Source organism: Arvicanthis niloticus, chromosome 12, assembly GCF_011762505.2.
Source record: "Arvicanthis niloticus isolate mArvNil1 chromosome 12, mArvNil1.pat.X, whole genome shotgun sequence".
Classification (NCBI taxonomy): Eukaryota; Metazoa; Chordata; class Mammalia; order Rodentia; family Muridae; genus Arvicanthis; species Arvicanthis niloticus.
This window is the reverse complement of record NC_047669.1, coordinates 7728440-7741062: the sequence shown is the minus strand read 5'-3', so window position 1 is coordinate 7741062 and position 12623 is coordinate 7728440. Positions and strand designations below refer to the sequence as shown.

At 49.3% G+C, this 12623-nt stretch overlaps 1 protein-coding gene across 1 annotated transcript; it reads right to left on the bottom strand.

The window, feature by feature from the left end:
* Positions 1-3537: 3537 nt before the first annotated feature.
* On the bottom strand, positions 3538-12184 carry Ap2m1 (adaptor related protein complex 2 subunit mu 1). Its single transcript, XM_034515741.2, has 12 exons — positions 12043-12184; positions 9832-9948; positions 8017-8282; positions 7062-7144; positions 6643-6648; positions 6323-6458; positions 6085-6226; positions 5585-5704; positions 5360-5495; positions 5164-5261; positions 4681-4792; positions 3538-4128 (listed from the first exon to the last, which is right to left on the bottom strand). Exons 2-12 carry the CDS (start codon positions 9903-9905, stop codon positions 3994-3996), a joined length of 1308 nt encoding a protein of 435 aa, XP_034371632.1. The 5' UTR covers positions 9906-9948; positions 12043-12184; the 3' UTR covers positions 3538-3993.
* Positions 12185-12623: the final 439 nt, after the last annotated feature.

Sequence of the window (12623 nt, the reverse complement as noted above, 5' to 3'; positions counted from 1 at the left end):
GTCCCAAGGAGCATGCGCAGGAATGACGTAAGAAAGCCGAGCTGCGTGAGCCCAGGGGGCGGGTCTAGTGGAACGAGACGCAAGCGCCGCGGAATTCAGCAGGCGTGGTAGCGTTTGCGCCTGCGCAGTTCCATTTTCACGTATGCATTAGCCACCTGTGCGCATTTTACTGTCTCTGGTTAAGTGGAGGGTGGTGTATCGTGGCATAGTCGCCCGAGGTTTATCATAGCGGGGAGCACAGGAGGTGCTGCGAGGGGAATCCTGCCTAGACACAGACTATCGGGAGGGGGCTTTGTAGCTTGGACGCCTTTCCCGCAGGCGCGTGTTGCTGCTTGCCCACCGAGTCTCCACCGGCGTTTTGTTGACTCTAACTCTCGAACTTCGACGTTCTGCTCAGTCCAAAGTCTATCGGTTTCATTTAGTCCTGCTAGTTCAATCAGCTTGGTGAGGAGCAGACTTCCGCTTGCCCCTTTGCTTTGTCCTCAGTTCCTTCACACTTCATAGGTGTTCAATCGGGTCATTGGGAATGATACCGTTCTGTTCTTTCACCACCCCGAGGCACAACTTCACCCACCGCCAGAAAACCTGAACAAGAAGCCCTTTATAAATTCATTGCTTATCCTGGGTCTACAGACAAAGCAGATTTTCTTACAAACCGAATCTCAGTGTCTGTAAAAGATACTCCTCCCACACACACACTCGATTTGCAAAATTAGAAAACTTTGTTCCAAATCTCCATAGATAGCCCAAGCTAACCAAGAACTCCTGAACTTCCTGCCTGTCACCCAAGTGCTGGAATTAAAGGCATGTGACTATACTAGACTGCCTATTCATCCGGCTTAAGCATTATTGCAATGGGGAGCTGCCAATCTTGGTGTTTAAAGTTTTAAAAAGCTATCAGCATGACTGAGGTTATAGCTTAGTTGGTAGAATGCTTGTTTACCCTGAGGCTTTGTGTTTGATCCCCAGTACATCATAAAACTGGGCGCGGTGGCATGCTAGTAACTCCAACATTCGGGAGACAGTGATAGAAGGATCAAGAATTCAAGGTTGCCGGGCGGTGGTGGCGCACGTCTTTAATCCCAGCACTTGGGAGGCAGAAGCAGGTGGATTTCTGAGTTCGAGGCCAGCCTGGTCTACAGAGTGAGTTCCAGGACAACCAGGGCTACACAGAGAAACCTTGTCTCGAGAGAAAAAAAAAAAAAATTCAATGTTGCCAGGCAGTGATGGCACCCACCTTTAATCCCTGCACTCAGGAGGCAGAGAAAGGCAGATCTGAGTTCAAGGCCACCATGATCTAAAAGAGCTCCAGAACATCTAGGGCTAAAGAGAAAAACCTAAGGAAAAAAATCAAGGTCATCCCACTGTGCAGCAGTGAGGCCAGTCTGGGGCCATCTGAAACCTTGTTTCGATTCTCCCGGTTTCAGTAAGTTACTGCGTACACCCACACTCATATAATCCTAGCATTTAGACTAGGGCAGGCAATTTGGGAGTTTTTGAGGCCATTCTGGGCTGTATTAACATATGCATAAACAAAACAGCAATTGAACCTCTAAATGTAATCTAATAACCAGTTTACAGTAAATTCAGGTTAGGGGCTGGAGAAATGACTTGAAGAAGTAACTGCTTGTTCTGTTGTCATTAAGACCCGAGTTTGATCCCTAGAACCCAAGTAAAATGTTAGACTGTCAGATGCAGTGACATGCACCTGTTAAGTCACTGTGATCTACTTTCTGTATAAAATATACTTAGGCGCTTCCAGTTTATTTTAGAGTTGAGACGTTAGTAGCTGTGTAACTGAGCCAATGTATCAGGAAATCCGGCTGGGAACTCCAGCCCCAGGATAGGGGATTTGGGGTGGGGACAATGATAGAAAACAATGGGAAAAACTGAAACTCTGGAGTATCAGCCTATTGGGAGAAAAAAGGGCAGGATTTTTTTTTTTTTAATAGATCAGGGACTCTAAAAACATTGTTTTGTGCTAAATCATAGAGCCAGCCAGCATTTTTGGCTGTTTTCCAGGCTGCTTTGTTAGTTACTCTGTCTCCAGTACTGTGAAGTGAGGAACATCTTTATTCACACACCCCAAATCCCAGTGTTGGGGCAGGCAAGGTAAGATCCCTGGGACTTACTAGTTAATCCACTGAGAAAAATCAGAGTTCCAGGTTCAGTGAGATACTGTCTTGAAAAATAAGGTAAGGGCAGTTGAAGAATACACTCAACCTCTGGCTTCTACCTGTACACACACACACACACACACACACTGAAACCTAAAGGCTGGAGACAGCTCAGCAGTTAATAGCTCTTGCTGCTTGAAAAAAGGATTGGGGTTTGGTTCTCAGCACCTAAATGACTGCTCACAACTCTCTGTAACTCCACTGTCCTCTTGTGGCATTGGGGAGTACTGCATGCATGTGATGCAGGTAAACCACTCAGCATAAAATGAAAATAAATTTAAAAATAACCAAACACAAGCAGGGCAGTGGTGGCACACGCCTTTAATCCCAGCACTTGGGAGGCAGAGGCAGGTGGATTTCTGAGTTCGAGGCCAGCCTGGTCTACAGAGTGAGTTCCAGGACAGCCAGGGTTACACAGAGAAAAACAAAACAAAAAACCAAACAGAATTAGGGGCTGGAGAAATAGGTCAGTGATTAAGAGCACATACTTTTCTTACAGAGAACCAAATCTAGTTCTTAGCACCCACACCAGGTAACTCTATGAGTTGCCTTTAATTCCAGGTGCAGGGGATCTGATACCATGTTTGGATCCTGATGCAATCATAGACAATGTTATTGAGAATCTTACGTTAACATACACTGGCCATGAATTGATTAATGTTGGAGCTGGGTGATAGGTCATAGGAATCTGTTATATTCTTCTTATGCTTGAAAGTTACTCTAGTACTTTTTTTTTTTTTTTTAACTTTAAGAAAAGCTGAAACCTTGTAAGGTCTGACTGGTGAGGGCAACCCTACTTTTTCTCTGTCCTAACATACAAGATTTTTGGGACAAGCAATCCCCTTAGGAACTCTGGAGGAATGAAGGTTTTCACCAGAGTTTGCCAAGATGCATGGGAAAAATATCTTTTCTGCAAGAACAAATACAAATCTTGCCTCTTTGTGTTAATTAGGAAAGCTGAATACTTGCAACATTGCACTTGGGAGGTGGAGGAAGGAAGACCCTGAGTTCGGCTCTGTCAGCTCACACAATGAAAACCCATCTCAAAGCAAACAAAGCATGGAGTGGAGCACATGTCTGTAATATCAGCACATTGGAAGCAGAGACCTGGGGATCACCAAAAACTCAAGGGTAGTCTGATCTACATAATTTCCAGATCAGCCAGAGCTACAAGTAGCAAGAGCCAAACAAAACAAAGCCTGGCATGGTGGTGCACACTTTAATCCCAGCACTCAGGAGGTAGATCTCTTTTAAGTTTGAAGCCAGTCTACACATGGGTTCCAGGACAGCCAGGGCTGCACAGAGTAGTAATAGTCCGACCAGACCCTCCCAACAGCCCCATTAACACTGAGCCAGCAACTCCACTCTACAGTTTATTGGGTTTATAACTGGACAAAGTCACACGTGTACAAAACGAAGCTCATACTATCCCAAAGCAGAGTAGGGACTAGAGACTGGGGACCCGTTACTGGCCTTTGGGGGGAGCTCTGAGGTGAGGGGTAGTCAACCTTCCCACTGCAGAGGTGTGGCCACAAGGATAGAGAGAAGAGGGGACCACCTGGCTTTGGTCACAAAACTCAAGGTCTGGCACTAAGCCAGGACGGACAGATGGAAGCCTCAAAAACCACCCTCCAAGGAAGCCAGGGATTACCTGACCAGTCCCACTGTGATGTGGCTGGTTCAGACCTATACTCAGGGGCTATTGGAAAGGGAAGGCAGCAGAGCAGGAGGGACAAACGACACTGTGACTGGTCACTGGGGTACTTGGATCTGTGGAAAGGGTGGGTGGGGAGGTGGGCCAGCTGCAACTAGGAAGCTAGCAACGGGTTTCATAAATGCCACTGCGGCCAATGTATCGCACCCATTTGATGACATCATGGTCGCTGTAGTTCAGCTTCGGTTCGAATACCTTCAAGTAGCGCACCTTGAGGCCAGAAGGAGCGAATGGCACCTGAGCAGAGGACAGCTCCAGTTAGGAATATGGCCCTTCTATCACAGTACTCTGGCAAATTCCATGGTTCACCCACTTCATCTACCACAGGTGTTTTTGAATGACTGGTGTGGAGGGAACTCACTAGGAGACCAACATGTGAAGAGAGCTTATCTGAGAGTTACCAGGAATCAGTTCACGTCTGAAGCAGACCCAGTTGTGATGATAAAACTATTCTTCTAATCATTAACTTTAAACTACTTATCCCAGAGAACTACCACAGAACATACTTATCCCTGTCAATACTATGGACTTGAAAATAAAGTGGAGGAGATGATGTGTCTTATTCACACAAAGCAAATGTTTCAAGACCTGTTTTGTGACAAATCAAGTAGTCAAAGCTTTTCGTCAGTTTAAATGCCAATTTCTATTAAAAGAAAATGAGTCTATCAATTCAAGATATTTCCCAGCCTAGGCCAGTTCCCTCATTCCTAAGAAGTGGAGTCTAATCCAAATGATCACGGACTCTCCCACCACACCCAGCCATGGTGCTTCGCCCCTACTCTGCCATACCTCAAAGTTCATGGAAATGGGGGGCCGAGCCCATTTCTTCTTATCATTGGTGGGCAGGAGCTCAATCTCTGCACTGATCTGTGACTCCTTCATGCCTGCCATGCGCTTGATCCTAGGAACACAGGGAAATGGTAGCAGGAGGCTGTGGTAACTAGTTACACCTTCAGCACTTGGGCTCTACTTCCTTCTTAGAGCTCTCCCTCACCCAGACTGTATGCTTCAGACACAAGACAAGGGCCAGTGGGAACGGTCAGAAAATTCGACACATTTATGAGCTCGGGTGCACAAACATGCACACGCGCATGCTCACACTCACACACACACACACACACACACACACACACGACAACACAAGCATAGGATCCTGGAGAAGCATGCACTCTTCTCTCACCCCATAGCCCACACAAGAGAACAGAAGACGAGACTTAAAGGGAAGGCACACTATGGTGTCTTGAGCCTGCCTGTGGCCTCCTGAAGACTCACTTCCATACAATGGCGTTCTCGCTGGCCTTGTACTTGGCTTTCCCCTTCATGCAGATCACCTGCACTCCGCTTGTGTTCAATGGGGTTGGGATCCTCACCTAGGAGTGACACACCTGTCAGCTCTGGGAGACCTGGACCATCTGTCTTTACTCCCTGAGTGAGGCAAGTTTTCCCTCTCCAAGCCCCCAGTCCTCACCTCAATCTTCTGGGCCAGAAGTGAGGGCTTGAAGTTGGACTTGATGACCACCTTGACCTCTAGTTTGGTGCGTCCCACTTCCCGCACCAATGGGATCACCCGGAAAGGAAGGATAATGTCCTTGGTAGTACGGTATCTTTGGAGGAGAGAACACATGTGATAGCACAGGGCCAATCCTACTCTCTTTCAGGTGCAACCCCTGCCTCCTCCGCACCCCCAGGGCACCTCATGAGTTCAAACTCTCCATCAGGCGGGATGAAGCTGATGCTCCGTTCAGAGTCAAACTTGCTGAGTCGCACACACTGGTGGAAAGTGCAGTCATCAATGGCGATTGACTGCTTGCCACTATAAACAGAAGCAGAGCTCAAATAGGTACAGTTCACATCAGATTAACAGACCATGCCATAGCAGACTAGTCACACAGATTATGGGAAGCTTCCAGAACAGAGCTTTCTGATTTAGAACTTCTTGCCCTGCAAGAAGAGAGCCTTCAGGTTCTTTATCACCTGGGAACTTTGTTGCTGGGGAATAAACAAAGGAGCTGGCTCTGCAAGGTCAAAGATAGTCCCTTCATGTCTCATCACTGATGCCAAGACTAACTCGCCAAGGATGACTTTGAAAGACAGCAATTCTAACAGAAATGAACTCCAAAGGGAAGCTGGGGTTCACTAGACCTCACTGGACTCTCAAAGGCTTGTGACCCTTGACCTCCCAGACTCAGGTACCTCTTGCTTGTTTCATCCGCTGTGCCTTTGCCCTGCTTTTCTATGACAATCTTGTCATTCATTCCAAACTTGCACTCAGGCATGCCACTCAGGTAACTCTTCATCACCACCCGGCCTGACACATGGGCACTCAGCACCTGCCCTGGTGACAGAACAGAGAAACAGGAAGCAGCTAAGCCAAGCTGACAGGCTGGGACCTACTCCTAGACCACTGGTTTCATCCTGAGAAGACACTCACCCTGAGGGGACATAAGCAGGTTCACACTCTCCAGAACATCTAGGAAGAGTTCATTCCGGCGATACTTGATGCCTTCCCGCCGCCAGCCAATCTGCCCGGTCACCTGGCTGGTGATCTGGGACTGTTCTTCTTTTGTCTATATGGGGTAAAGGTGGCCGATGACCTCATTCCTCTCCCCCTCCCATTACGCTCTCTCCACTGTATCACTCTCCCTCCTGCTCATTACTCTGTAACTCATCCCTCCTCACAACCCTTACAGGGCAGGGTCTGTAGAACAGAGTGAAGGAAGCTGCAATGGGAGATGTGAGGGAACAACATACCTGATGCTGTAAGCCGCAGAGCCAGCAAGGTGCCAACAGGAAGCAGCATGGTGAGCAAACAAAGGGAGAAAGTTATAAGGCTTGAGTCTGAGAGGAGAGCCCATGTGCCTTTCTGAGGAACACAGGCCTGCAAAGCAGCCACATCCCTGCCCCCTGCGCCCCCCCCCCCCCCCCACTCCTTAGAAGAAACCAACTGAGCTGTATTCCTGGTAATAGAGATGCTGAGTTGGCAGCTTCTGGGGTAGGAGAGCTACCCAGAGCAAGAAAGGCCTGCAGTCATGGTAGAGGCTGAGGCCAGCACTTCCTGTCAAGGGCAGGCTCATGAGTCAGCTGGAATAAGGCTGGGATCAACGGGAAGGAAAGGAGTGTGGGGTCTACTGGGGTCACTCTACCTGTGTCTACACAATCAGCTCAAGTACCTGACTCTTGATACCCTGCTGGGTGATGAAGGTTTTCAGTGCACCTGTCTCTGAGTTCTGTGGGTAGCCGAAGTCCAGAATCTCTGTAAAAAGAAGGGAATTATAGGCCGGCAGTGGGGTATACGCCTTTAATCCCAGCACTTAGGAGGCAGAGGCAGGTGGCTGAGTTTGAGGCCAGCTTGGTCTATAGAGCCAGTTCCAGGACAGCAGGGCTACACAGAGAAACCCTGTTTCAATAACAACAACATCAAAAAAAGCCCAAAACCAAACCAAACCAAAACAAAGGGAAGTCCTAGTTTCTGGAGAAAACAAAAGGCTCCTTCACTGCAAGCCCTCCTCTGGCCTGGACGTGCCTGTCTTGCACAGGTCCTGATGCTGTGCAGAATCATCTGTAGCAAGGTCTTCTAGCTGAGAGCACTACGCTTATGATATGTTCTTCAGAAGAAAATATAACTTTTTTTCCAATGGGGAAAAAAAAAAAAAGATCATAGAAGAGTCACATGGTCAGTGGGTAAAAACCCTGAGCCCTCCTTTTCTCCAGAAAATAGACAGTGGTAAAGGGAAGTAGTCAGAGACACTACAAGAGAGGGCAAGCAAGGGGCCTATAGGACTTCCTCTTCTTTCTCGTGTGGAGGGAGTGTCCACACGAGAGTTGGGCTCGGCTTGTGAAGATCTTAGGCTAATACAACTGGCTCAGCCACCAAACCTCACAGTCAGGTTCCTAGCTCCAGCAAAGACCAAAACCTTGTCACCCACCCTCTGGCCTATTTTCGTATTCTACTCTAAAAACAATCTTTAGGTATGGATTTAGATTGGCTGTATCAGGGACACAGAGACCATCACCTAAGAGATCAGAGGCTCAAAAAACAAAGTTCAGATATGTTGGAATCTCCAGATCCCTCCCCCAGTTAGGTTAATCCCCACCACAGCCATCAATCCACCCCAAACGCCTCACCATCCAGCAGCTCGTATATGAGCACAAAATTGTTCTTGATGTTCTCCTCACTGATCTTGCCAAAGTAAGCAGCCATCACATCACACATCTTGTAGAGGAATTCGAAGACCATGGCAGCATTGACATTCTGCTTGGTGACGGCGGCCAGCCAGATGTTGGACCGCTTAACATGGAAGAAGCTGGTGCGAGCGATGTTTGTGACAGGGCTGCGCACCTGCTGCCGTGCATGAATGACATTGACCCGAAAGGCATCCACAGCATTCCTCCTAAGGGAAAAGAGACAAAGAGGCTGCTCAGTGTTTGGGCAGACCTCACCCATGAGGAGCACCTACAGATGCTGGCAGCCCCACCCTCCACAGCACTGAAATCTAACATTCACAAGTCAAGGCCTAAACCATCAGGACTCCCTGCTTATCCCACCAGCAGGGTCCTGGGAAGCAGTTCTGCATTGTCCTGCTACCTGAGGGAAAGTCAAACGATAATGATGGCAGGGTGCATCCAGTGTTAATGAACTGACTCCTAGGCCTGACTTTGCCTCCCAGACACACCACGGTGTGCCCGCTTTAGCTTTCCAGGAAGTTCTAGGCCCTACAAAGAAAGACATCTCTACTGGGCCCACCAGTGGGGAAAGCCTCTGGGAGTTGGCCAAAACTAGTGTGACCTCAGAGGACTCTACTCTAAAGGGTGAGAGGGGCTATGGGCTATGCCACCCGATTCTTTTCTAAGGTCCGATTCCTGAAGAAAAATGATGAAAGAAACAATTTGCAGAGGCAGGACCCCCGCCCCGCCTGTACCTGAGCGGCAGCTTCACAGGCTGCTTACCTATTGCTACATCAGCCAATGAGATGGGATGAGAGAAATGACGTCAGCAAGAGGAGGAGAGTGACAGCAAGGAGAGAGAGGGTTAGACGACACACAACACACCAAGGTGGGCAGCACATACCATGAGGGAGAAGCAGACAAGACAGGCATCAGGTAGAGAGCACACTAAGGCATGCAGGGTGTCACGTGGCCCAGCTGTGGCATACACCAGGACCATCTGGGGTGGGAGGAGCAGGAAAGGGTGGAACCAGCCAGGTTCACTTAGGCTAGACACTGCCACAAAGTCTAGGTTAGCTTTACCACTAAAAAATGCATACAGCCACACCAAGCTAGCCCATCAGCCAGGGAAGGCAAGAAGGTGAGAGAGCTACCATAGGTCTATTCTGCGACTATGTATCTTAAGGTCTTGTGAGAAAGAGAGCCAAGGCAGGAAGAACCGGAGGAGCCTAGCCTCAGGTTAGTCAGCCAGGAGCCAGAGTGTAAAGCAGAGAAGTGAGGCTGCAGTCAGTCTTTGTAAGGCCTGAGGTCTGAGAAGCTATCCAAGTCCACCCAGATGAACTACAAAGGCAGCATGACCTGTAGAGCACAGCAAGCCAGGAGGGCCCGGAAGAACTGAGAACAGCTGAGTCAAAAGACTAAAGAAGGGTTTTAAGGGGATCTAGGGAAGGCTCTCAATATGGGAAGGATTTGAAAGCAAGATTTAGATGGATTAGTATCCCCACACTAACTTACACCCACTGGAGATGGTGCTCCCTCCTAAAAGGAAGAATCAACCTGACCAGGCAAAAGCACTCGTCTTCAGCCACCAGACCTACACTGGAGAGATAGGGGGCAGGACCGGCAAGAATCCTTAACCCTAGAGGTGGAGGTGTCATTCCGAGGCCCTGAGCCTAGCAGGGAGGCCAAATGCCCAATGGGAACCAGGCGATATTGCATGCTCAGGCTGAGGCAACAGGGAGGTTGGAACACAGCATGCTCAGCCAAGGGACTTACCCGATGTCATCTCTGTAGACCCGGGAGATAAGCACCTCCCCCTTGTGATTATAGATGAATAAGCCTCCGATCATGGTGGCAGCTCAGTCTCTGTGACCCATTGCTCTGAGAACAGACCTAGGTAGGAAAGGGAGGGGTAGGGAAAGGGGAAATCTTTAGAACCGTTGCTCACCCCAGTGGGGCTGGACAGGCTTGCCTTTTTTCCTGACTCAGTCCTCTAGCTAGTGACCCTGCGGCTCTCCCAAGGAAGCCCCTCCTGCTCGCTCAGCGCTCAGCGAGGCTCCAGTTCCTGTTTATTCCAGGAGAGGAGAGAGCACTTTAAGAGTGTGGGGCCCTGGATTTAGGCCATTTTTACCCAGCCTTTTCTGAGGGATGATGAAAGTAACCACTACCCTTCTCACAATGCTGATCTCAGCAAGGATTCTTTTCAACCCCCCTGCTGTGCAGACTCTCACTCTGGGCTACTTCCAGTGAGTCAGAGAGAAGGCTTGCCTGTGGATGCAGGAATGGTGGTAGGGACTACTGTCCTTGGCTGGGGCCTGGGCCTGCCACCAGGCATAACCTTTAGAGCAAGCACTACCCTTCCAAGAAGGCAGCAGAGCATGACCCTCTAGAAGTCTCCACATTCCAGGAAAGGGTGTGCAGGGTGAGGTGGGGGTGGGAGGGAAGAGGCCCGTAGGCGCTAACACAGGCCCAGGAATGTGGCTGAAGCAGGCACATCTTTCCCAGGCAGTGAGATAAGCAGGCAAAGGAACAAAGGCCCCAGTACTGACAGACAACACTCCAATGATTTAAGCTGTTTACTAACTTATAAGTTCTTACAAAGATTTCCTTTTTACCTTCACATATGTACATGCCAGTGTGTGTGCTGTGTGTGTGTGTGTGTGGAAACTAGGAGTCACATTGAATACTGCCCTCCATCCCCCAGGCCTGAGTTACAAATGGCATGTACTGGGACCTGAACTCAGGTCCTCTGGGAGAGCAGGAAGGACTCTTAACTGCTGAGGCCCCATTTACAGTTACTTCTGGTTATTGTCTTTTCAAAATTTCAAAGTGTGACAAAAATTAGATCCTTATGTAGTAGCATTAATCCTGCATCTAAATTGTGACCCCAGATCTGCTAAGTCAGTCACTTCTGGCCTGGTGTTTACTAAGCAATGGGCAGGGATAACAGAATGCCTCAACTGCCCAAATTATTTGGGTCAAAATTAAGTTAGAATATTTAAGAAAGGGGTTAATCTGGTTCTAGATTTTCTGAATTAGCACAGGTATTAATTTCACAGAGGTTAGTTTAACAGACTTTCTGAAACTGAAAAGTTAACCCTTGAAGCCTAGTGACAAGTCGATTAAGGTAGTGGACACACTTATCTCACAGTTCAAATACGGTGAGAAAGAAAATGCAAAATGGAGGTTGAGTCCTGAGCAAAGGACCAAGTCCATAGGTATCAACCAAGGGTGGGGGGTGGTGTGTGTGTGTGTGTGTGTGTGTGTGTGTGTGTGTCCTGGACAGAAATGGAATATTTAGTTAAGGGAACAGTTAGCTGTAATTGCTAGCAATAGACCAGGATGACCCTAAAGCAGCCAATACAGCTGTGGGAGTCCCTAAAGTTCTCCTATGGCAAAGGTCATAGAAGCTTTGGAGGAGCAAAAAAACGGCGAGAAGAGATAGTAGAAAAAGAGAAAGCTGAGAGACAGGGCCTACTCTTCTGTCAGTGAAGCATGAGGGGCTGGTGGAGCTTTTCTCAACAGAGGGAGGAGACATCTAGGCCGAGGAGATAGCACCGAAGGATGCGGGGGCTGCCACAGGTCTGAGATAGAAGAGCCGTGGGGGTAAACCAGGAGGAAGAAATCTCTCGTGTTCGAGAGAGACCTGTCACTGTCCAAGGGAGTGGCACCAGGGGATGTCAAATGTCCTGGGGGACGGGCGAAATGGGAAACCTCGGGGGATGAGGCAGCACGGCAGCCCGACTCTAGGATTCTGGCCCGTGTCTCTCCCCGGAGACGCCCGGTGGGTCACTGGAGGGCGTCGCTCCCCGCCCTTGCTGCAATCGCGCCCAAGGCACCCCCGCCCGGTCGTCTGGTCCCTGCCGGGTTTGAAGGCTGAGGCCGCTCCCGGGTGCGGGCAGTTTTCCACCCAGTGCAGTGCAGGGCAGGCGACCACGGCACCCTCTCCGCCCGTTAAGGACCTGTAAGTTAACCTACCCAGCTCACCTGGAGTCAGCAGCCCCCACAAGGCCGGCCTGGCCACTCTCGGATCCCAAGATGTCCGCCCGCCCCCAGCTCGCCTGTCTGCTGCCTCGGCTTTCACTGCAGTGCTCCCGCCCCGCTCCGCCCCAATCGCAGCTGCGCCTGCGCGCTCGCCTCCAGCGGCGACTACAAGTCCCGTCAGTCCCCGCAGCTTTCAAGCCCACACGTCTGAGCGCCTTAGGTTTAGCAAAACTACAACTACCGACAGCCTTCAAGACAGAGCCGACGTCGGCCTTAGTACGTCTTGCAGGCAACACGCGTTTTGGTACACTCCAACCATTATTTGCTTCACTGAGAATCACGGGAAATGTAGTCTCTGTGATCCTTCCTGTTCCTAGTTAAATGAGGTAGGCTTTATGAGACCTAAGCTGTTTGTTGAAACCAATTGTAAATTTTGAATTATAGTCTTTTATTGTCTCCAGATTTCGAAGGGGGACTATACTCACTTTACAAACACAACTTGGGGCGCACGCCTTTAATCCCAGCACTTGGGAGGCAGAGGCAGGCGGATTTCTGAGTTCAAGGCCAGCCTGGTCTACAGAGTG